The sequence below is a fragment of the Callionymus lyra genome, chromosome 9 (assembly GCF_982586985.1).
Source record: "Callionymus lyra chromosome 9, fCalLyr1.hap1.1, whole genome shotgun sequence".
NCBI lineage: Eukaryota > Metazoa > Chordata > Actinopteri > Syngnathiformes > Callionymidae > Callionymus > Callionymus lyra.
In genome coordinates this window covers 24048903-24074687 of record NC_141826.1, presented here as the reverse complement: position 1 = coordinate 24074687, position 25785 = coordinate 24048903, and the positions used below count along the sequence as shown (strand labels likewise).

The following is a 25785-nucleotide window of genomic DNA, read 5'->3' as shown; positions in this document are numbered from 1 at the left end:
AATCTCGGGAAAAATTGTTAAACAACAAACAATCTCTATCAAGCTGAACCTGCAAAAGCCAGACTTTCCATTATCATCTGATTTCTATTCATGCCAGTATAATTACCCACAAGGACAAGTGAATGACATGATGTCAAAATCTCACACAAATAACAAAAGCTATTTTCTATGTACTTAAATGGCATCTGCTCTCAAAAGCCTTTTAAAAGTTTGGAGACAATTAAAAGTTATCAGGGCCACATGTCTCACGGAAGATGCTTGTATTATTCAGCTTGATCATCAATTACATTTTTCAGTCTGGAAAAAGTATTGTTAGGGAATCAAAAATAAAGAGGAATATTTCTCATCTTGCATTTAATGGACATACTGAACAGATGGATTGTGATAACTCGTATCCATCATATTTCAGAATAGGAAATTACAGCAATTAAAAACAAGATGTTCACTCATTGTTTATCAGGCAATTTTCCCAGCATCCTTTACCAGTAACACTTATTTTCTTTGTGGAATGTACCCTTGGCCCAAGATGCAATCCATCCCCACTTGTTTTTTTTGTCTCATTTAAGCTTAACATATTCTGTCGCTTAGTTCCGCTTCTCGAAAACCACTCACTCTTGGGGAAGAGTTCTCCAGAACAAGCAAGTCCATTAAGAACTCCAGTTACATGCTGGAGCTCAGTCATCCCGAGCTTTACTTCAGTTTGCTTTTCATTTTAAAAGGGCAAGTGGAAGAAGGAATGCACTTTCCAATGTGCACAAGTGTCTTCGATAAGTGGGTAAAGTTAGATGTAAATGTTTGGGAACCTTCTCATAATGGGTAGAGGAGAGGGAATATTTGACAAGTCAGTGGCTGATCTTAAAATCTATTGAAGAGAAAAAAAAGAAAGTTGGAATATGAACCCTGGCACTAACTTTTGTTAACCAGGTCACCAGCAATAAAAGAAAGAATGACTTCTTATCTACATTCTTCAAATTCTTTACAATTTTTCAAGGTGTGAATAGAATGTTATTTACTCAGAGCTAAATGCAACTTGACATGTATACATGTATATTGAATTTCCACCTTATTATGCTGGTCCTGAAGTGCAATATAATACAAAAGTAAACACATACAACATTTAAATGTGCACAACTATATAAAAGGGATAAAAACTTAATCTTTGATTATTTTGTTTTTTAAAATCTTCTCTTATTCTTATCCTCTTGATATGTTATCAAACTTTGTAAACATCAATACGAGCCCCGAGTACAATGAAGATGTGAATGAAAAAATGTTTGAAAGACAAAAACTCAAAATAAAATAAAATCATTTATGCTTTTTTGAGTATGTTTGCAAATTAAAACATTTCTTTGGGTCATTTCAGTATTCAGAAAAATCCCTTTGGTTGTGTGAAATGAATGGTAATTAAATTTTAAGTCAAACCTAACATTTTTATTGAAATTTATCAAATGTCTTTTTTAATTCACAACATAGTATCATTTATAAAAATTAATACTAATTGTAATAGCTTTAGGGAAAAGTACTTTCAGTGTGTAGATTCTAACAAATACAGTGAGGATGTAACTCTGAACATGAATTTATTAAAAGATGTGTCAAAATAAAACACCATGTCATTGCAGAAGAAAGAATGTGATACGACGCATTTATCGCTTTAGTGAGTTTGGACACAATTTACTGTACATCTTTAACTGTTTAATTCATGTAAATTGTAAAAAAAATGATCTTTGAAGTAATATTCATGAAACATGGAACCTGTATTACCATCAATCCATCACCATATTTTGTGTTAATCAGCTATAAAATCCACCTAATTAGTTCATCAATCATTTGTATGAAGTCTTGTTTTACTTTTAATTTAACCAGACATATTGAAAACCATCTTTAACATATGTTCATCAAAATGTTTTATTTTCCAGATGATTGATAGATCTATTCAAAAGGATTATTTGCCATAAGAGCCAGTCGAGAGTTATTTCAACTTTATAATTTTATAATTTAGGAATAGTGAGGGTATAACTTTGAACATGCATTTATGAAAACATGTTTTTGGACTCAATTTACAATCAATAAAGTTTGACTTAAATGACTTTGCCATTAATTCCATTTGTCCAAAAGAACAATGTACATCAATAAATGAAATAAATCATGTTTACAAAGAAACATTTTAATTGGAGTCATGGTCTGGATATTCCACACCATTTCACTGTTGTTGTGTATAGTTTAATGTAGTCGCATATAGATTAATGTACTCGTCTATAGTTTAATGTTGTTGTGTACTGCGCTTCTGGGGCAAAGAAAGATATTTTACTGGAAATACTTTAAGATACTTTGCGATGACAAAGGACTGATCCGAAAGGAAATTGCGGAGGGAAATACCCTGCATTGCAAATACCCTCCATAGTAGCAGGACACTTCACTAATTTTTAACCACAAAACCACAGAATTCCGTAAGATTGCAACCACTTATTCATAAAAAAGTGAAAATGTGCTTCAGCCACTGGCAATAGTAGAGAAAATAACCACACACACATTGCCGGCAGCCGTTCATAATTCAATGAATCACTTCATTGTATGCCGTCTGTTCAATAACAATGAAAGCATTCTGTATACGAATAACTTAACTAAATTATCTTTATGTGTCTTAAATCTATTAGTTCTGCACTGAGGAGCTTGTATTTAGAGGGACATCCTATGGTTCATGCAAATATGAGATTTTTGTGACAGTTTAGAATTGGGAACACGTATTAACTATTAATAAGCTACTTATTTAAAGGTATAATAACAGCAAATTAGCCAATTATTAACCATTATAAAGTACTTACTGACACCATGTTAATCTTAATGGTACGATATGAAAGTGTTCACGCTGAACAGCATAACCGATTATTATCAAGAGGAAATAAAGAAGTAATTAAAAATCAACTTTGGGTAAAACTAACTTCTCCATATTTAACCTTTATTGGGTGTGATAGAGATGTAATGTTACATTTAGTTTCACAAGCAGAATTTTAAGTTTTACCTCTGTTTTTTTTGTTTGTTTTGTAAATTAAAATGATATATTTAAAAATACACTTTTTTTTTTTATATTTACAGATCACACTTTCACAAGTTACAAATATACTTATATATACTATACTAATATAAGCGCATAGTAATTCACTACAAATAATACTGTCAATCAATATATTACTACTTATAGATCCAAACATTTATCAACAGATGTCTTACATAAACCTTTAAAACATTTTTATTTGTTCAGGCTTTTCCTTGATTTTCTGGAACTCCTGTGTTGTTGTCGGTGTTATCTTGACTTTTAAAGTATATATTTTATTGAGTATTTTTTTGTTTGTTTAAGCGCTTTGTGACCCTGGTCTGGAAAAGCGCTATATAAATATAAATTACTTACTTACCTCAATATATAGCAAAATAATAACACTTGAGTCGGTAAAAAAATATCTTCTTTGAAGTGTATGATATCTGGAAATGAATAAGCTGACAGGGAGCAAAAACAAGGCTTTGCATGATTAGAACTTGTAACAGTAGCCAGCAGGTCTTCAGTCGTAGGACTAAGTGCCAACAGACAAGATTAATCTGCACATTTAATAAAAAATAAATTGAGCTTGTCAAGATAAAACATGAGTTTTAATGAATTCCAATTTTCTGTAAATCACTTCGAAGTTCTGTCGCTAAAGGTATAATAAGTATATTTGCATTATTAAAAACACCATTAAAAAACCACAACAACTGTTCTCTGCTCATGAGGAAGCGCTAACGGTGGAAAGGCAAATCTGCTCTTATTGCTTTCTTAACTGGCTTGTCGAGTCAGACCCATCACACTCAAGTAAATGAAGCATTTGCTGAGGTGGTTCCCCCAGGAAGCGGGCACACATTGCTGCAAAGAGATAAACGCAAGCAACATTTCAGCTTGAGAGAGTGAGTAAGAACCTTCATTACCACACCAGCACCTGGAGTGCATAGAACGGAGAGTAAAAATCGTCTAATGTTAAATTCTGCAACACCAGCATCAAGTACTCAGACACTACAAATATATCCTTTTTTCTCATCGCAATATATTGTAAGTAAGTATTATATTATATTTGAAGAGCACTTTTCCAGACCATGGTCACAAAGCGCTTAAACAATCAAAACAATACTCAATAAAATATATACTTAAAAGGTCAAGACAATACAGGAGTCTCAGAAAATCCAAGATCCATCAAACACGGAGGCAGAGGAAGATTGTTCCAAAGATTAGGAGCAACAGCCTGGAAGGATTTCTCTCCTCCGAGTCCGTGTTCAGGAACCATCAGTAGATTCTGATCCACAGACCTCAGAGCCCGAGCTGGGGTGTAAGTCTGGATCAGATCACTGATGGAAGGTCTGACCATGAATAGATCTGAAAGTAGAACTTTTTAAAGTGGATCCTGAAAGAAACGGGCCGCCAGTGAAGAGATTTAAGGATTGTAGAAATGCGAGTTCTTCTACTAGAGCGGCTCAAAATTCTTGCTGCAGAGTTCTGTACCATCTGCAGGCTAGAAAGAGCCTTCTTGTTTAGACATGAAAACAAACTGTTACAATAGTCTAAACAAGAAGACACAAGACACACATGGATTACAAGCTCCAGATCATGTTGTGACAACATTTTCCTAAATTTAAAGAGATTTTTCTCGGTTGAAACAGTTTGTAAGTAAGTAAGTAAGTAAGTAATATTTATTTATATAGCGCTTGTGGTCAGTTTTCTTCAGTGTTGAACTAGAGACATGTCTTTGTCAAATACAACACCCAGGTTTCTCAGGCCCAGTTTGACAGACTGACCTAAGTCACCCAAGTATTGACTCAACCCTCGTACCTTATCATCAGCAATAACCAAGTTGTAGGGTTTTCCCGTGTATCGTAATATAGTTTCAGCAGATTCTTGGTCTGGGGACGCCTCAAGGTCCCCCTGGAGAAGCTAAATGATTTAGCTGGGGCCAGAAAAGTCTGGGCCTCTCTTCTGAACCAGGATAAGCGTAAGAATACGAAAGAAAGGTATTTCTTTGGCTCCTGAAAAATGTAAGGGAAAAATAAAGCTACACTTATCTGAAAGAATTATTCGGCGACCTCTCAAAGCAAGAGCTGGAGGAATTGTTTACTGGGAACATTTCACCTGTACTGTATGGAATCCGTTTCACTTTTCGGTATCATATAAAAGTTTTCAGCAGGGCAGAGCGGATAAAAGAGATTTTTTTGACATGACCTGTCAGTTATATTTATTCTTCTATAAATAAAATATGTTCTATGTAAAAAAAAAAAAAGGAAATAAAAACATATGAAAAACAGTTAAATAAATTGTAATATAATAATAATGGGATAAAAATACAACTTAAGTAAAATCAACTTGACAGTCAATTACACTATACATTACCACGTTAATAAATCAAATGTTGAGCATAAATCCAACTCTCAGTATGTTCATGGTCAAAGAGTGAAAATGAACCAGACAGTTGGCGGCGATGATCCGCATCTAATCTTCACAGAGCCAGTCTGTCGGACTTCGTCATTTGTTTATATCAATAATATTTAAGGGATGATGTGGAACAGCTTGATTTTGACACACGGTTTTGCTGTGATGGCTCTGCTATCTTCATCTTCTTGACGTTTGCAAATAAAACAATATATAAAAGCAGTTAGATTAATAAAATTGTACACGCAATTACATTGTGATTTAAACATCGCAGCCTTTTTTTCCGACAAAAAGACGAAACATTATACACACATTAGGCGTCATTATTGTAAAGATATGGTAGAAAAAGATGATTATGATGATATAATTAGCTCACTACAGTGTCACCGATAGAAGAGTAAAAACACATCATTACAGTTTCTCTAAGTACAATGCGTTACATAATTGATCCCCTTTGACGGCAGCAGAAAAGCTGATTTTATACTAAATATATGCACTCCTGCCTCTTTAAGGCTGGTTTGGGAAATGCACAAACTATAATTCACTATCAGGGTTTTGGCAACATTTCTTTCACACATAAACGGAAGTTAAGCCAGATAACATTCCTTATTAAATTGAAAGAAACTTACTAATGCTTATGGACAACAACATGAAACATTCATGACTTGCAGAAAATAACTTCTGTTTCTTGATCAAAATCCAATGAGGAGACATGTTTCCTCAGAAACCATGTGGGCCTTAGATGTACTCTCTCTCTCTCTCTCTCTCTCTCTCTCTAGGGTTACTGGTTGGGATGAGAAATATCAGTTTTCACCTGCTGCGAGACATGACCAAGGGTTAAGTTACGTAGCCAAGGCATTGGCTGATGATAGGTTTCCACTAGGAACGCCACGGTGAATCACACTTGTTGACAAGTCAGGCCTACGTCATACTGGCTACAGTCATCGAGTTAGGTCATAAAGGATATGCTGTTAAAATGGAATTCTTCATTCCCACAACTATGACCAAACATTAAACTTTCCCCTTAACTCAGGAGGCAGTATTAACCAACAGTAGTCGCTCTAGGATTTCTGTTTACAAACAGCGCATAATCCGTTTTAGATAAAACAACATCCCAGATTATAAACAGATTATCGTGTTATAATCCAGCCAAAGATTTTCTACAATAATTATGTTGCCTTGCACAACAAAGGGATGATAATCCTTGTGGATTAACTTTATTAGCCGTGATTTTCTTGTGAAGCGACGTTAAGTCTTGTGAAAGGTGCTTTTAAATTACATTTTTTATTATTATCATTATGTTTCATTTTTGATATATTGGAACTGAAGTTGTAGTTTAACAAGTTTAAGTAACTGCTTCAACATTGAAAGCACAAAAAAACAAAAACAATATTATATTTCTTGGTGCCAAACACTAGCAACAATTTAGTCTATTTAAAAAACAAAACAAAAACATGAAAACATATAAGCAATATAAGAAATATCAAATATTCACTTTGAGATGATATATTATTGCTTGGCGTTAAACAAAATTGTAATGACAATTAAATAGGGATAAACTGAGCGTGAAGATGACTTAAAAACAATCACCAATACAAACTGCAAATGATTAAGTTTATCCAAACACTGCTGATATCATTAAGTTCCAATTCAGTTATCACAGAGACAAAGGTCCGAGGAGTAGGGATGGAAAGGTTACTACTTGTAGCGTCCCAAAGGTCAGGGGGAAAAACAGATAACCTGAGAAGCACCAATTCAATAGATTCATTATCTTTAAAAAGCTAGATATGCATATGGAATTTGTGTCTCTCTCGAAGCGTTTGCCATCAAAGACGGTGGAGTTTGACACACTTATTTACCGTTTTATACATCATCAGAATCAGATATATATCAATATGTCACAATGACAGTAATTAAGCAACGCTGCATATTAACTAGAGGTGTTTTTTGCTTTAAAATCATATTTAATTATGATAATAGTTATTTTATGGTTAACTTTAAAAAAAAAAAAAAAGGAGAGTTCGCTTTAATTATTTTAATGAAAATATATTATTGTGTATGACATGAAATGCATTAAACACACGAGAAACTGTGCAAAATATGAAGTAAGAAAAAAAAGAATCGCTGACTAGTGTTGTCACTTTTCTTTACTCTGAAGTTTGTATTGTTTATTATTGACTCATAAATATAAATGTTTAAATCACAATTTTAGCATCTTTTTACAGTAGTTTTTAGTATTTGCAGTGAATATGTTAGGTTTGTTTACAAGTGTAATTAGAGTAACTAAATAAACTTTCCCCCTTTATTTTAAGGTATGCTTAATTTGCCTTTATCATAAAAATGTATAACTTTATCTTGAGGGTCAAAGAGAAATACAATTTATGTAAAGTTAATAATTTATTGTATTACATTTAAAAAAAAATGCATAAAAAGGAAGACATTGAAAAAATAATCGCATAAATAAACGCTTTTGCAATATTTCGAAAAACAATTGCAATTATATTTTTTTTCAATAATCGTTCAGCCCTTTATCGTATTGTTGTACGTATCGCAAGAGTCTTACAAATACACAATCCTAATATTTATTGCATTCATATCATATACACGGCAGAATACTTTAACATGGTTTGCTAGTGAATTGTATTTTAAATATTCCTACAAATACTTCAGTGAATAAACGTTTTATTTACATCAACTCTGAACTTACAAATACATCTACAATTTAATTTGCTGTTTAAACAAAATAGAATGTTCTTGAGTTTGCTAGTTTAACTGTTTATGAGCTCAAGTACTTTGACAATACTACAAATATATCTTTGTTCCTACTGTATCGCACTATATTGTATTGTTGCACGTATTGCCAAAGTCTTACAAATACACACACCTTATATTTACTGCACTCTCATTCTTATTCTTATACAAGGCAGAATACTTCAACATGTTTTGCCAGTGAATGTAATATTCCTACAAATATTTCAGCAAATACATGTTTTATTTAGATCAACTATGAACTTACAAATTAGTTCACAATTTAATTTAAAGTTTCCTTCAATACAAAATAGAATGTTATTGAGTTTTCTACTTTATATTTTGTTCATGAGATCAAGTACTTTGCCAATACTACAAATATATCCTTGTTCCTACTGTATCGCAATATATCGTATGGTTGTACGTATCACCCGAGTCTTACAACTACACACTCCTTATATTTACTGCATTCATATCATATACGAGGCAGAATACTTCAACATGTTTTGCTAGTGAATTGTATCTTAAATATTCCTACAAATACTTCAGTAAATAAACGTTTTATTTAGATCAACTCTGAACTTACAAATACATTTACAATTTAATTTGCTATTTAAACAAAATAGAATGTTATTGAGTTCGCTAGTTTATACTTTTTTTCTGATCTCAAGTACTTTAACAATACTACAAATACATCCTTGTTCCTACAGTATCGCATTTTATATGTCATATTGTTGCACGTAACGCCAGTCTTACAAATACACACTCCTAATATTCACTGCATTCATATCATATACAAGGCAGAATACTTCAACATGTTTTGCTAGTGAATTGTATCTTAAATATTCCTACAAATACTTTACGTTCTATTAAGATCAACTCTGAACTAACATTCACAATTTAATTTACTATTTAAAGTTTCCCTTAATACAAAATAGAATGTTATTGAGTTTGCTACTTTATACTTAGTTTGCAGTATAAACAAAGTACTATGTGGACTCTCTTTGACCTGTTTGAATATCACTGGAGGGTAACTATTTATTTACTGCAGTAGTTGGAGGGATAGAAGTAATTACAGGTATTGGGCGTTTGTGTATTGCTTTGTGGCTTCTCTCCAGACAAGAGGAGACATGTGACAAGATCTTCAAGGCAGGGGATTTAAAAACAAAAAAAACCTCGCATCATACTCACAAATTTCTTCTTCCCATCTCCATCATCGTAGTTCTTCTTGGACTTCTTCTCCTTCTTCTGTCCTCCAGCCGAGGCGGACTGTCCCGTGTATGGATCCATGTTTGTGAACAAATCTTTGACTATTAAGTTAAAGAGTCAGGGCGGAGTTATGTCATCTGCTTTTGGGGGAATTAGTTAGTTTTCTTTTTTTAAAAAAAGAGGCTCCAGTTCAATCCCTCAGGGGCCTCGGCTATTATTAGCCAACTAGCTCCAGCGAAGGAGTTCACCTCGATGAAGCCGCCTGTCTGTTACTGAAGGAGGGAAATTCAAAAAAAATTAGATGGCTCGCTCTTTTTAAAGTACAAAAACCACCTGCCGCTTCTCTTCCACACGAAGTCTAGTCTTAAAAAAAGTTCTCCCCGAAGGGAAGTTCGTCGCGGCCGTTAAAAGTCCGGCAACTATATGTTATCGCTGAGCTAACATTAGCTTTAGCATGTCGAGCTACATCAGGTGAAGTCTTCGTGCGGTGGAGGAGGAAAAAAAACAAAACAACCCGAAATAAAGAAGCGCTCCTCGTTCAAAACCCCAAAAAAACCAAGGGGCCACCGCGACAACAAGCACCGAGGCGGTGTTACCAAGGTTTCGGGTCGCGGCTCTGGAGAGTCTTCATGTTTTTTAGGTAGTTTTGGGTCAACTTTTTGAACTCCTGCATGACAGCGACGCGGCGGAGCTGCTGCTTCCTGTTTGACAGACGGTCCCGGGGAGGTGGGCGGAGCCTGAGCGCCTCAGACACCTGAGAGGATTTGTTGCTATTCTGGCTGCAGAGTCTCGTCCAGGACCTCGAGAAAGAACACTAGATGGACGTTATTCACCAATAAAATAACTAGATTAAAATATTTACATTTAAATCTATTAAGATAATAATCTGTGTTTATTTTTATTTCACGTTGTTGTGTTCTTTATCTATTATCTTTATCTTTATCTTTTATCTTTCTGCTGAAATATTTTGAATTTTCCCAATGAGGGAAGAATATTCCTTCTATACATTCAAATTGAATATTCATGTAGTTGCAGGGATAGAAGTAATTACAGGTAAATTCTGTAATTGAATTACATTTAAGGGAATTAATTCTATGCGATATTTAAAACATTATTTATTTATTCAATTTATACTATATTGCACTATTTTTAGCTTATTCATATTTATATTTATGCTTTTTATATATATTCATTCTATGCGATATTTAAAACATTATTTATTTATTAAATGTATACTATATTGCACTATTTTTAACTTATTCATATTTATATTTATACTTTTATATACATTCATTCTATGCAATATTTAAAACATTATTTATTTATTCAATTTATGCTATATTGCACTATGTTTAACTTATTCATATTTATATTTATGCTTTTTGTATACATTAATTCTATGCGATATTTAAAACATTATTTATTTATTCAATTTATACTATATTGACTATTTTTAACTTATTCTTATTTATATTTATGCTTTTTGTATACGTTAATTCTATGCGTTATTTAAAACATTATTTATTTATTCAATTTATACTATATTGCACTATGTTTAACTTATTCATATTTATATTTATGCTTTTTGTATACATTAATTCTATGCGATATTTAAAACATTATTTATTTATTCAATTTATACTATATTGACTATGTTTAACTTATTCATATTTATATTTATGCTTTTTGTATACATTAATTCTATGCGTTATTTAAAACATTATTTATTTATTCAATTTATACTATATTGCACTATTTTTAACTTATTCATATTTATATTTATACTTTTATATACATTCATTCTATGCAATATTTAAAACATTATTTATTTATTCAATTTATGCTATATTGCACTATTTTTAACTTATTCTTATTTATATTTATACTTTTTATATAGATTAATTCTATGCGATATTTAAAACATTATTTATTTATTCAATTTATACTATATTGCACTATTTTTAACTTATTCATATTTATATTTATGCTTTTTGTATACATTAATTCTATGCGATATTTAAATCATTATTTATTTATTCAATTTATACTATATTGCACTATTTTTAGCTTATTATTATTTATATTTATACTTTTTATATACATTAATTCTATGCGTTATTTAAAACGTTATTTATTAATTCAATTTATACTATATTGCACTATTTTTAGCTTATTCTTATTTATATTTATGCTTTTTATATACATTAATTCTATGTGATATTTAAAACGTTATTTATTTATTCAATTTATACTATATTGCACTATTTGTAACTTATTCATATTTATATTTATACTTTTTATATACATTAATTATATGCGTTATTTAAAACGTTATTTATTTATTCAATTTATACTATATTGCACTATTTTTAACTTATTCATATTTATATTTATACTTTTTATATACATTAATTATATGCGATATTTAAAACATTATTTATTTATTCAATTTATACTATATTGCACTATGTTTAACTTATTCATATTTATATTTGTACCTTTTATATACATTAATTCTATGCGATATTTAAAACATTATTTATTTATTCAATTTATACTATATTGCACAATTTTTAACTTATTCATATTTATATTTATACTTTTTATATACATTAATTCAATGCGATATTTAAAACATTATTTATTTATTCAATTTATATTATATTGCACTATTTTTAGCTTATTCATATTCATCTTTATACTTTTTATATACATTAATTCTATGCGATATTTAAAACATTGTTTATTTATTCAATTTATACTATATTGCACTATTTTTAACTTATTCATATTTATATTTATACTTTTTATATACATTAATTCTATGCGATATTTAAAACATTATTTATTTATTCAATTTACACTATATTGCTCTATTTTTAGCTTATTCTTATTTATATTTATACTTTTTACATACATTAATTCTATTTTATATTTAAAACATTATTTATTTATTCAATTTATACTATATTGCACTATTTTTAACTTATTTATATTTATATTTATACTTTTTATATCCATTAATTCAATGCGATATTTAAAACATTATTTATTTATTCAATTTATGCTATATTGCACTATTTTTATCTTATTCATATTTATATTTATACTTTTTATATACATTAATTCTATGCGTTATTTAAAACGTTATTTATTTATTCAATTTATACTATATTGCACTATTTTAACTTATTCATATTTATATTTATACTTTGTATATACATTAATTCTATGCGATATTTAAAACATTATTTATTTATTCAATTTATACTATATTGCACTATTTTTATCTTATTCTTATTTATATTTATACTTTTTATATACATTAATTCTATGCGATATTTAAAACATTATTTATTTATTCAATTTATACTATATTGCACTATTTTTAGCTTATTCTTATTTATATTTATACTTTTTATATACATTAATTCTATGCGATATTTAAAACATTATTTTTTGTATTTGTTTTTGTTTTTACAGTGTTTTTCTGTGCAATGACAATAAAAGGAAGTCTAAGAATAAAGGAATATATATCAATCTATCTAGAACAGGGACTTCTTTTGTCGTCTTTTTGATACCAGCCTGCATGGAAAGAGAAATTATTTAATTTCCGTATGGATTATTGTGATCTGAAAGTTGTTTTATTAAACCCATTTGTTATCTCAGGGTCAGGGTGTCCCAAACCTAAAGTGTTTGAGGTATCCCTTGTGTTGTCTCTGGGTAAAGGTAAACCACCTTCATCGCTACATGTTTATTTCTGGAATCCATAGAGGTCATTCACATTGAACCAAAATACAACAAAATGGATACCAAAAACACATATGTATTCGCGCATCCGGGTCACCTTGACCCTGAAATTACAAGTGTTTAAAAAAAAATAGACAAGATTTTCTCCAAAATCATATTAGCTTTTGACTCTTTACTTCGGTCCAGTTATCAAAAAGAGTCAAGTTGAGAAAATGAGTAAAACTTATAATTATTAACTTATTATTAACTATATCGGACCATCTTGTTTCAGAGAAACCAGCTTCCGGCTCCTGCTGATCGAGTGTTATGGTGTATTGAATTTTAATTTTGCTGTTACTAACTGTTCATTTTGCCGGTTACTTACTTAATACTTGTTATTAAAGATGATAAATGATGTTCCACTAATACACATCATTAATAATCACATTATTGATACTTAAATAAATACCTATGGGGCAACAAGTAAAGCCTACACCAAATCAAACATAACAAGATGAATGAAACATGTTTTTTAACAGGCCCAAGGGCTACTTCTTTGGGGGTCGAGCGACACGTTGGTGACCCCTGATCTAGAACAACAAAACCTTCAAATTGTTTGTGAATTCAGAGTAAACTGCAGAATACCACCAAAATCTAAATCCTTTTGAGTGAGCCCATTAAAGTGTATTAAACAGCTGTCTGTGTAATTTTGTATTTTCATCAGTATTACCAAATTTTAAAACAATATAAAATATAACACAACAGACCTCAACTTGTATTAAAGCAAGAGACTATTTTTTATTATTATTATTTATATTTATTTTTCAGACGAGGGTCACAAAGCGCTTAAACAATCAAAAGATATACTTAAAAGGTTAAGATAACAACAAGACAAACACAGGAGTCTCAGAGAATCAAGGAAAAGCCTTCACGAATAAAAATGTCTTGAATAACGTTTGACTATCTTTTTGTCTCATTGATCCAGGTTACTTGCTTGTCATTAGGGATTGATCGGGGGTTCCATTGCAAGGGCAGTTTTACGCTATAATTTTGAGTCAACCAAAAAATATATGAAACAATTTAAGGGGAAAGATGTATTTTTCTGTTATTGTTTGTACAATTTGTTTTACATTAATCGCAGGCTGGTTATCAGAATCTTTTCATATTAGAAATATTAATAGATAAAACATGTGATTAAACAAGAATAACTTGAGAAAATTAAGATTTTCTACCATGTATTTTTTTAAATTCCTCTTATACCACTCAGATAAATATTCATTAACATGTACATGAGACCTTCATACAGCCGTTTTATTTCATTAATCTGAGGTTAGGACTCAGGAGTCGCATCATTTAGATTTATGTTCCCAAACCAAACCAGTCAAATGTTGGTATTGTAAGGATATGACAACTTTACTGGAATCGATCATCTAGATTTAAAACCCATTTCAAATAACCACTGGATTAGCTGATAATCTTTCATATTTAATTCATATTAATTATAATTTCCTCTCTTCAGAGGTTAAGTCGACAGTCAAGCTGAGAGATACAAAACGATCTGTAGATGATGCCAGAAAATCTGCTTCCAATAAGGACAAGGACAGACATCTGCGTAAGTCAACTGATAAAACATATTCTCTCTAGAAGACATCAATTGCGGTAAAATTCCACAACCAACACGTGAGACGGCCATCTTAGAAGATAACCATACATGCACAAATGACAAGAGGTGTTTACCTGAATATTCGTACTATAAAGATCCGCCATTAAGTCCCCGGGGTACTGACCACTATATCTACGGACCGACCTTCATTTTCGACCTGAAGTTTTTGAGTAAAATTGGCTCGACCTATTGTCTTGACATGTCAACAGTCACAGGCTTAACTTGCTTAAGAGAAAATATCATCTATTTTTTTCAAATCAAAACACATCTCAGACAGTAATAATCAATCGAACGGAAATAATATATCACTTTTTTTTCTTTTTTGTACTTCTTCAATTTTACCTGGCCTGTACGCCGATTGACTCAAATCAAAGTCAATGAATGTTGAAGTTAATATTGTGACTTATAAAGATGCCAGTGTTCAGATGAGATAAGGATCATAGGTCATCGATGTCAACCATTATAAAAGGATGACATATAAGGAAAGGAATTAGCTTCAGTGTTTGATGGTCAAACATAGATGTATTAGAAACAATCAAACTCATACTTACTGGTAAATATACATTTAGTTCGACCTAAACGTCTAAAGGATTGTTGCCCTTTTTTATTATTTTCAATTGCTGAGTTTGACTCAGAGCTTATAGATTATAGATTATACAATTGAGTTGAAAGAAAGTTGCATAGATTAAGATAAGATAAGAAACTGAGCCTGAGAAACCTGGGTGTTGTATTTGACAAAGACATGTCTCTAGTTCAACACTGCAGAAAACTGACCAAAAACGGTTTCCTTCAACTGAGAAAAATGGCGTCACAACACGATCTGGATCTTATAATCCATGTGTTTGTGTTGTTTAGACTATTGTAACAGTTTATTTTCATGTCTTAAGAAGAAGGATCTGTCTCGCCTGCAGTTGATATAAAACTCTTCAGCCAGAATTCTGAGCCGCTCTAGTAGAAGAACTCGCATTTCTACGATCCTTAAAACTCTTCACTGGCTGCCAGTTTTTTTCAGGATCAACTTTAAAATTCTGGTTCTTACTTTCAGATCTATTCATGGTCAGACCTTCCATCAGTGATCTGACCCAGACTTACACCCCAGCTCGGGCTCTGAGGTCTGTGGATCAGAATCTACTGATGGTTCCTGAACACGCTTCAGGACCAGAGGAGAGAAATCCTTCCAGACTGTTGCTCCTAAGCTTTGGAACCATCTCTGTGTTTGATGATCTACTGACTCCTTCAAGAAACATCTGTGTTTGATGATCTACTGACTCCTTCAAGAAACATCTGTGTTTGATGATCTACTGACTCCTTCAAGAAACATCTGTGTTTGATGATCTACTGACTCCTTCAAGAAACATCTGTGTTTGATGATCTACTGACTCCTTCAAGAAACATCTGTGTTTGATGATCTACTGACTCCTTCAAGAAACATCTGTGTTTGATGATCTACTGACTCCTTCAAGAAACATCTGTGTTTGATGATCTACTGACTCCTTCAATAAACATCTGTGTTTGATGATCTACTGACTCCTTCAAGAAACATCTGAAGACCCTTTTATTTGTGCTTTTTCTTTATTTTCTTGTTGCTGCTGTGTTTGTCTCTATGTTATCTCTGCCTTTCAAAGTATGTATTTTAACCTTGTATTGTTTTTCAACGGCTTTGTGACCCTGGTCTAAAAAAAGATGCTTTACAAATAACAATTATTTACTCACTTACTACTTACACATTATTTTGGCTCTTGAGTTCATCCTTTTTCTTATTCTGTTGCACCCGCAGTAGCTGCTCTCCGGCTTTCTTTCTTTAGTTAGTGAAGGCGTTTATTATGGTAACACGACTTATGATCCTATGATGTAAGGGCTTTTTATCCTGAATTAAGCTTCCTAAGATTGTTGTGTTATTAGTTTTATTTTTAGAAAAATGTAATACTGACCTAAATAGAAAGGTAACACTTCATTACTGGTGGATCTTTTCATATTCTATGCAACATTTGATGATCTACGTGCCCTGTAATGCATCAAGGGTGCCCCTCTCCTGGCTGTAGTGCCAGCTGGAACTGGTTCCACATACCAGCCATGCCAAAATAAGCAGTGGACGTTGAATAAATGCCACGTCGCGATAACAATGCAGCCAAAGCTCAGACAGTGATCCGGTCTGTGTCGGCGTGAAGATAGAAGCTCGGTGTGTTTGCTGGAAACATCGCTGCGAGAAAACCTGAGTCTGACTGTCGAAGGTGTTTTAACGGAGGGGGAGACGAGGCTCTTCTCTGACAGTTGACTCAACTTGTTGCTCCATCGGTAGGAGAAGGTCAAAAATCTTTCAGGATATTCTGGATAAAATCTTGGTTTTAAGAGGGCTCTGAGGTCTGTGGATCAGAATCTACTTATGGTTCCTGAACACAGATCAGGACCAGAGGAGAGAAATCTTTTCAGGCTGTTGCTCCTAAGCTTTGGAACGATCTTCCTCTCTCTTTGCTCTTGATGGATCTACTGACTCCTTTAAGAAACACCTTAAGACGTTTCTATTTGTTCAGGCTTTTCCTTGAATTTCTCGAACTCCTGTGTTGTTCTCAGTATTATCTTGATCTTTAAAGTATGTACTTTTTTGAGTATTGTTTTGATTGTTTAAGCGCTTTGTGACCCTGGTCTCGAAAAGCGCTATATAAATAAATATTACTTACTTACTTACTTACTTACAAAAGTGCTGATCAATGATAGGAACAATCAAAGACAGACATTAAAAATGGGGAGAAAGGAAGAATAGTACAGTGATAAATGTGTTTTTTTAAAATATATATTACATTATTCAATGTTATCTATTATTTTATAATATTATTATTATATATATTATTATTACAAATGTAAATAATTGAGGGACTTTTGGTTTGACTGTGGCCCTTAATGTTTGAAGAGGAAGTTGACTTTGTGTGGCAAAATATGATCAGAAAATCCCCAAGAATATTTATTGTACATTTTTGTACTGTATAATAAAAACAAACAGTTCTGGAAGTTGATTTGATGAGGAGATTCAAGACCTTGGATGTCAAGCGAGTCATTGTCCGACGTGTCAACACAGCTGATGACGTACACGCGCCGACCAGGGCCGGGTCTAGGCAGGGGCAAGAGGGGGCCTGGCCCCCTCAAATAAATGTTGTGCCCCCTCAAACTTACATGTAAGTAAGTAAGTAACAGCACAATGCCCCCTCAAGATTTGTGGCTGCCCCCTCAAACATGCCTGTCTAGACCCGGCCCTGGCGCCGACAGACAAGATTGATCTGATAGCGATTGTATAATCTCTAAAAAAAATCTGTTGCTCTCTCGTCTGGAATTGAGAAACTTCCAAAAAATAGAAAAAAGATGTGGATATGTTCACGGCCCAGGGTTCACAAATTGACCTCTGACGTAAGCATATGACGTCACACACGCTCTGAAATCAACAGATTTGACTGAGAAAAGGTAAACGTGTGAAATGCCTTTTTTTTTATATACTTCAAACAACTCATACAGCCTTGCACATGAACTTTAAACAAATCTCGCACTTCATGTGCGTCATTTAAGGAATTTCTTAAACGTTTCCAAACAATGACATCATCTCTCGTCCTTTGGTCCTACTCAGACGGAGCGCTCCCCCCAGCGGCCAATGTATGAAATGCAGTTCCTCGAAATAAACCTGAAATTCAGGTATTAAAATCAAGTTTATACAATGTATGTGGTCATACAAAGAAAAATAAATGATTAGCTGAATGACTTGTGGATGGAATCTCACATTAAAGTGATTTAATAATTCAATTAAATGTCAAACGTCACTCCTCCGGCTGAAAGAACACAGTGTATGTTTTCAGCATAAATACACTCACAAACCCATTTAAGGATTAAGGCTCCATCATTCGTGAGCAATATTTTATTACAACAGCCGGGGAAAAAAAGTAATTTACTTCAAGGGAGTCACAAGAAAAAACAACAACATTGTATTTGTTACACAAGACCTACTTTGTCCTCTTTATTTCTTGGTCTTAGTGCTTGGTAGTAATAATAATAATAATATATTTTGGAGGTTAATTAAAAAAAGACAAGGCCAGTGGCCCCGTGGCACTCTTAAAGTCGACCCACGACACACTGCGAGATGATGAACGCTGCACATCTGCAGCTGCAGCAGAACCAAATGCGTGGCTTCAACATTCACGAGCAGGTGGCCGCACATGAAAAGACGCCGGAGTATTTCAATATCTTTATATCAGGCCGTCGTTTAGTTACTTAATTGCCAATTTACAAGATGCAAAATTAATGTTTTTTTGGGCCATTAAGCAAGACAAACAACAAACACTTACAAAAAAAAAGAAGGTTATATTGACGAATGGCGTATTTCCACAGGAAAAAAAAAAAGCATTGCCAAAGTGACAAACGACCTTGGTCTGAAACCTAGAGTTTGAAATCGGTTGCGATGATTTGGATACTTTTAAGGATCTTTAGAGACTGTTGCCAGACATCCTGAACAGACAGGTTACAGCAAACTCAGCTTGGTTTGCTACATTCTTAACAAATCCGAAGCACGACAATAACATAGTTCCGGATTATTTCTACGACATTGAATTAAAAAAGTACGAAGCCCAGGACATGACATGGTTAAAAAAACGTTTCATTAAATGGCCCAAAAAAATACTTTTAATTCTTATAGATCTATTAAATTACTTTAATTGCATCATTAGCCTAGATATCACATTTGGTAGAGAACATTAGTAGTTGGGTGACTTAGGTCAGTCTGTCAAACTGAGCCTGAGAAACCTGGGTGTTGTATTTGACAAAGACATGTCTCTAGTTCAACACTGCAGAAAACTGACCAAAAACGGTTTCCTTCAACTGAGAAAATTGGCGTCACAACACGATCTGGATCTTATAATCCATGTGTTTGTGTTGTTTAGACTATTGTATCAGTTTGTTTTCATGTCTTAAGAAGAAGGATCTGTCTCGCCTGCAGTTCATACAGAACTCTTCAGCCAGAATTCTGAGCCGCTCTAGTAGAAGAACTCACATTTCTCCGATCCTTAAAACTCTTCACTGGCTGCCAGTTTTTTTCAGGATCAACTTTAAAATGGTCAGACCTTCCATCAGTGATCTGACCCAGACTTACACCCCAGCTTCGGGCTCTGAGGTCTGTGGATCAGAATCTACTGATGGTTCCTGAACTTGCGGACCAGAGGAGAGAAATCCTTCCAGACTGTTGCTCCTAAGCTTTGGAACCATCTCTGTGTTTGATGATCTACTGACTCCTTCAAGAAACATCTGTGTTTGATGATCTACTGACTCCTTCAAGAAACATCTGTGTTTGATGATCTACTGACTCCTTCAAGAAACATCTGTGTTTGATGATCTACTGACTCCTTCAAGAAACATCTGTGTTTGATGATCTACTGACTCCTTCAAGAAACATCTGTGTTTGATGATCTACTGACTCCTTCAAGAAACATCTGTGTTTGATGATCTACTGACTCCTTCAAGAAACATCTGTGTTTGATGATCTACTGACTCCTTCAACAAACATCTGTGTTTGATGATCTACTGACTCCTTCAAGAAACATCTGTGTTTGATGATCTACTGACTGCTTCAAGAAACATCTGTGTTTGATGATCTACTGACTCCTTCAAGAAACATATGTGTTTGATGATCTACTGACTCCTTCAAGAAACATCTGTGTTTGATGATCTACTGACTCCTTCAAGAAACATCTGAAGACCCTTTTATTTGTGCTTTTTCTTTATTTTCTTGTTGCTGCTGTGTTTGTCTCTATGTTATCTCTGCCTTTTAAAGTATGTATTTTAACCTTGTATTGTTTTTCAACGGCTTTGTGACCCTGGTCTAAAAAAAGACGCTTTACAAATAACAATTATTTACTCACTTACTACTTACACATTATTTTGGCTCTTGAGTTCATCCTTTTTCTTATTCTGTTGCACCCGCAGTAGCTGCTCTCCGGCTTTCTTTCTTTAGTTAGTGAAGGCGTTTATTATGGTAACACGACTTATGATCCTACGATGTAAGGGCTTTTTATCCTGAATTAAGCTTCCTAAGATTGTTGTGTTATCAGTTTTATCTTGCCCTGTAAAGTATATACTTTATTGAATATTGTTTTGATTTTCTAAGCGCTTTGTGACCCTGGTCTAGAAAAGCGATATACAAATAAAAATGACTTACTTACTTACTAATAGCTACTACAAGCCCATATCGTCACTTCAAAGCATGGAAGATAAGTAAAATGGTGAGGAATAATTCATATTCTTTAGCATTAGCCATAATAACAGCTATTATTTTGACCAACTCACACCCAGATTATCATCATTTTCTTGGCGACGTTTTAGTCGTTTTTTGTTTTTTTTTACCATGTCACGTTCAGGGGCGCCGTACAAAAGTGATGAAGGCAACATGTTGACGCTTCACGTAGCAGTTCAAGAGCCTCTTGATTATCAGCTACTGGTCTATTTATAGGACGTCCGGGCTTCTCTCAGCGACCTGTCATATGGCATGGAGGCGAAGAAAGAGTTCCGTAGCTGGCAGTTGATGAAGAAGACGATCAGCAGGACCAGGAGCAGCAGCAGCAAGCACATGACGATGTAGGTGATCAGGTCCGGCTTGTGGAGCTCGCCGTCCCGGATCCCGCCGCCGCCGCCCCCCCGGCCGCTCGTGGGCCTCAGGAGCGCTGCCACGTTGACGGGGCCGCCGTGCGAGGCGTTCAGGGACGCCGGCGAGTTGGTGGACGACTGCGACATCAGCACCAGGTGGAAGTTGGCCGTGTCCGTGGAGTTGAGGAGGATCTGCCTCAACATGGCGGAGCTGGACGGGGTCAACTGCAAAACAGAGATTAGTGTGAAATAGTTTTCTGCGACGGATATGTCTCTCGGATACCAACAAATAATCCACACATCATCCTGTCATTGGTTGAGAATCCCCCGCATGTTTAACCACCACATGGAAAAAGTTTCCCTGGAGCAAAACTCCTCCAAATGAAACCGACAGAAGTGATGGATCTTCGGCATCGATTCATCGACAGGTAACCTTTGCAGATGGTTCTTAGAAAGCTCCACCTGAACGGTTTAGTGACATTTGTCAGAGCAGAAATTGATTTTAAACAGTGTTTAGCTCTAAACGAACTAAGGCTGTACTCGGGGTTCGGTCGTGACCACAGTCAGATGTTTCAAAGACACACAAAGAGTCCGATGTTTCAAAGACACACAAAGAGTCCGATGTTTCAAAGACACACAAAGAGTAGGATGTTTAAAAGACACACAAAGAGTCCGATGTTTCAAAGACACACAAAGAGTCCGATGTTTAAAGACACACAAAGCCAGAGCATGATTCATGTTGCCAATTATTCTGCAGCTTCCACTGCGAGATCCATGTAGTCACACCGGACTGCACTAAATGGTCTCATAGAGGATTGTTTCCCTGTTTTCTAAACACTATTTTTCATCATTGATTCCCGTTCATTAATAACAATCTTCTCTTTCATTTCCCAACAAAACCCCTGATCAGCAACGGAGCCGAACAAGAGAATTAATGTTTCTAAAAAAGAGCAGTAATAGGGTAATAATCGTCTATTTCAACTGGGAGCCTCGGCTCAAGTCGAGCACCCACTGGCAGGAACGTGAATAAGCTTTTGTATGTTTACTTTTGTGTGTCTCCTGCATTGGTGAGAACACGATCAATAATGTGTCTATTTCCGTCCCCGAGTCAAGAAGGTCATCTTCAACCTGAGTCAATGAAGCAGCGTTTCTATTGGTGAGAAGAAATCCTAAACAACCGATGCGGTAATTTGAGGATGTGGAGAGAAAGGCGTTCCAGGGGGAGCAAGAGAGCTTTCTGTTTGTTTTTAATTCTTCATTTAAAAATATATTGGCTTTTTTTTGACAGACTTTAAGTCTAGTGTGCGAACTCCATTTCAATGTTGGTCACCTAGCATATTCATTTGAAATAAAATAAATAGATACAAATGTATATGAAACGTTTATTATGACCTAGAATCATGTCCTTAACCTGGAACTTTGTTGTTTGAAAAGAAAAAACTAATTTTATTTTATTAAATTATTGATTAGAAAAAGGTTGGTCACACACATGATTTAGAAAGATAAAGATACTTGTGTCTTTCTTTATACCAAACGTTTAAGACTTAATCCCACTTATCACCTTCCTTATCAACATTTTCTTTAACCTTTATTTAATCAGGGAAAAAAAAACCTTCGAGTTTAAAACCTCTTCCAGGCCAAGAGGCTGCAAAGTTACACAATGAACAGATATACTTCTTTTTTTTAACGTTAAATCAAAACCACATTAAGTAAGTAAGTAAGTAATTTTTATTTGTATAGCGCTTTTCCAGACCAGGGTCACAAAGCGCTTAAACAATCAAAACAATATTTAATAAAATATATACTTTAAAGGTCAAGATAAAACTGATAATACATTAAATCTCGTTTTTTGTTTATTGAATTTTTAAATTTAAAACACATTACATTAAATCCCAGTATTTTTTTGTGAATTTTTGTTTTGGTAACCCCTCCCTCTTCTGGTTTACCTATTGGGTGGGCGGGCTCTGGCAAGATTTTATCATCATAAACCGATTTTTTTTAAAATATTTGCTTCTAGAAACCACTGTGAAATAAAGCAAGTCCCAATATTATTTGCTTATCTGTGTAAACAGAAACAGGATTTCCAAGATTTAAAGAGCATTTACAAAAAAAAAAGTTTTTTAGGAAGATTTATGTATAATAAACGGTTTATATGGATCGCGATAATGTACCTCGTTTTCAGTGGATTCTTCACTTTGCTTCGCGGTCCAAAGAGTTCCGCCGTCGAGCTGGAAAAGACTGGATCCCGACTCCGCATTCCTCAGCGTCCCTGTCTGCGTGTCCTCCGCCGAGGAGTCTCCACTCCTGCGCCCCCGAGCGTCTCCTCTGGGAGGGGGGGGGGGGGTCTCGATCCGAACCACCAGAACCCACCGAGACTCCGAACCACCCGAATAAATCCCCGGGATCTCTGGGTCGTGTAAACGGTTCTGTCTGACGCCGAGGTCGAGGTGTCAGGTCTGGGGAAGGATGGAAGTTTGTCCAGGGTCTCCGCGCGTCATGGTGCGCACTTTGGAAAAAAAAAACCCAAGAACGTCAACCTGTGACTCCCGGATCGAGGGGCGCAGATCCCGGATCCATCCGCTCAACGTTCAGGGTCTGGTATTCCCAAAAGAATAATCGATCATCAAGTTCCAGAGGTTTTTATGGATGAAATGGAATCAACAGACGAAACAAACGGTCTTCAATCCTCGCCCTTGGCTTGTGTGTCTGTGAGTGTGTGTGTGTGAGAGTGTGTGTGAGTGTGTGTGGCTGAGCAGGCGATGAGGGGATCTGGAGAGACCGCGTGTGCGTCCGTGCGAGTGTGTGTGCGTGTGTGTGTGTGTGTGAGACAGGAGAGGGAGGGGGGGAGTGAAGATGAAGTAATGTCGCACATTTGTGATAAAGTCACATGTAGAACCTGTCACTCATAGAAGTCAACGAGTCTCTCAGTCTTTAGTGCACCAATGTCAGGGGAATCGAACCAGCAACTTCCACCAGCTGAGCTACCCAGTCTAGTTCTATTTCTTTCATTTTTAGAATCAGAATTCTTTACATTTTCAATGTCAGTAAAGGGTTCTACTAACTACTTATTAAATATCAGACTTCGTTTTTAATAAAGTAAAATTGAAAGATACAATAATACAATGAAATGACTTTGATGGGTGGATACGACTCTTTCTACAAGAACTATTATCATAAAGTTTGTTATGCTTTAAAACAAATGTATTTACTTAAGTTTCTGTTGCCATCAATAATCTCTATTCTTTATGTTATTATGTTGTTGTTTATGTTACTCTAAAGATCTTTATCTTTCATTATGAAAATTTACATGAATATACTTTATACTATACTACTATATACTATAGTTTTTTTTCCCTTTGTAGTTTCACACTATTGTAACAGTTTATTTTGGTGTCTAAACAAGAAGGATCGTCTCGCCTGCAGTTCATACAAAACTCTGCAGCCAGAATTCTGAGCCGCTCTAGTAGAAGAACTCACATTTCTCCGATCCTTAAAACTCTTCACTGGCTGCCAGTTTCTTTCAGGATCTATTTTAAAATTCTGGTTCTTACTTTCAGATCTATTCATGGTCAGACCTTCCATCAGTGATCTGATCCAGACTTACACCCCAGCTCGGGCTCTGAGGTCTGTGGATCAGAATCTACTGATGGTTCCTGAACACGCTTCAGGACCAGAGGAGAGAAATCCTTCCAGGCTGTTCCCGATCCCGGAAGTCTCCACCTCCAAGGGACTCGTTGTATAAACAAAGCGGGGCGTGATTACAGCTGTAGGAGGAGTGAAGCCAGTATTACATCATAATGGACTCTCGTAACCTCTCGTTCGCCCAGATTTTAGAGCAACTTTATGATTAGTTCAAAACATGGTCATGATGAGGGACCAACTGCATCTTGAAGATAATCTTAAACAAAATGTATTTAAATCCATTTAATTCTGAACAATGAACGTCTCATTTGTCCAGTCAATTTCATGATAATCATTTATTCTATCATCTAAAATTATCATTTTAATTTAACATTTTGATTTCTTCACAAACTCTAGACATGGCTACAGTTCATGCCATTAGAAGACAATGTTTTTTTGTATTTTTAAAACCTTTTCAGGAGCCGTGGTCACAAGCAGTTCCTAGAAGAATTTGATATGATTAATTTCCTTTTTTTGGTAGCTAGATGAGGTCCATAAAGCTCAACCTTGCCACCTGAAGACAGAGAAACTGCTAGAAAGATGCTAGGATTTAAGATATGATAAGGTGCAGAGATTAATAATAATTATTATTAGTATAGTAATATATTATAATTATAAAACAATTTATCATAATTATATAATAATATTATATTACATATCATTATTATTATTATTATTATGATTATATTTATTTCCAATA

At 34.3% G+C, this 25785-nt stretch overlaps 2 protein-coding genes across 2 annotated transcripts in view; both read right to left on the bottom strand.

Annotated features, from left to right (window-relative positions):
* diaph1 (diaphanous related formin 1) overlaps window positions 1-10091 on the bottom strand; it is a 43346-nt gene extending 33255 nt beyond the window's left edge. The window contains exon 1 of the mRNA XM_087798663.1: window positions 9383-10091. Coding sequence (XP_087654789.1) covers window positions 9383-9481 — 99 coding nt within the window. The 5' untranslated portion in view covers window positions 9482-10091. The remainder of the gene's footprint in view (window positions 1-9382) is intronic.
* Window positions 10092-18420: 8329 nt separating this feature from the next.
* Window positions 18421-24141, bottom strand: smim32 (small integral membrane protein 32). The gene is made up of 2 exons (XM_087799559.1): window positions 23576-24141; window positions 18421-21629 (listed from the first exon to the last, which is right to left on the bottom strand). Exon 2 carries the CDS (start codon window positions 21606-21608, stop codon window positions 21261-21263), a length of 348 nt encoding a protein of 115 aa, XP_087655685.1. The 5' UTR covers window positions 21609-21629; window positions 23576-24141; the 3' UTR covers window positions 18421-21260.
* Window positions 24142-25785: the final 1644 nt, after the last annotated feature.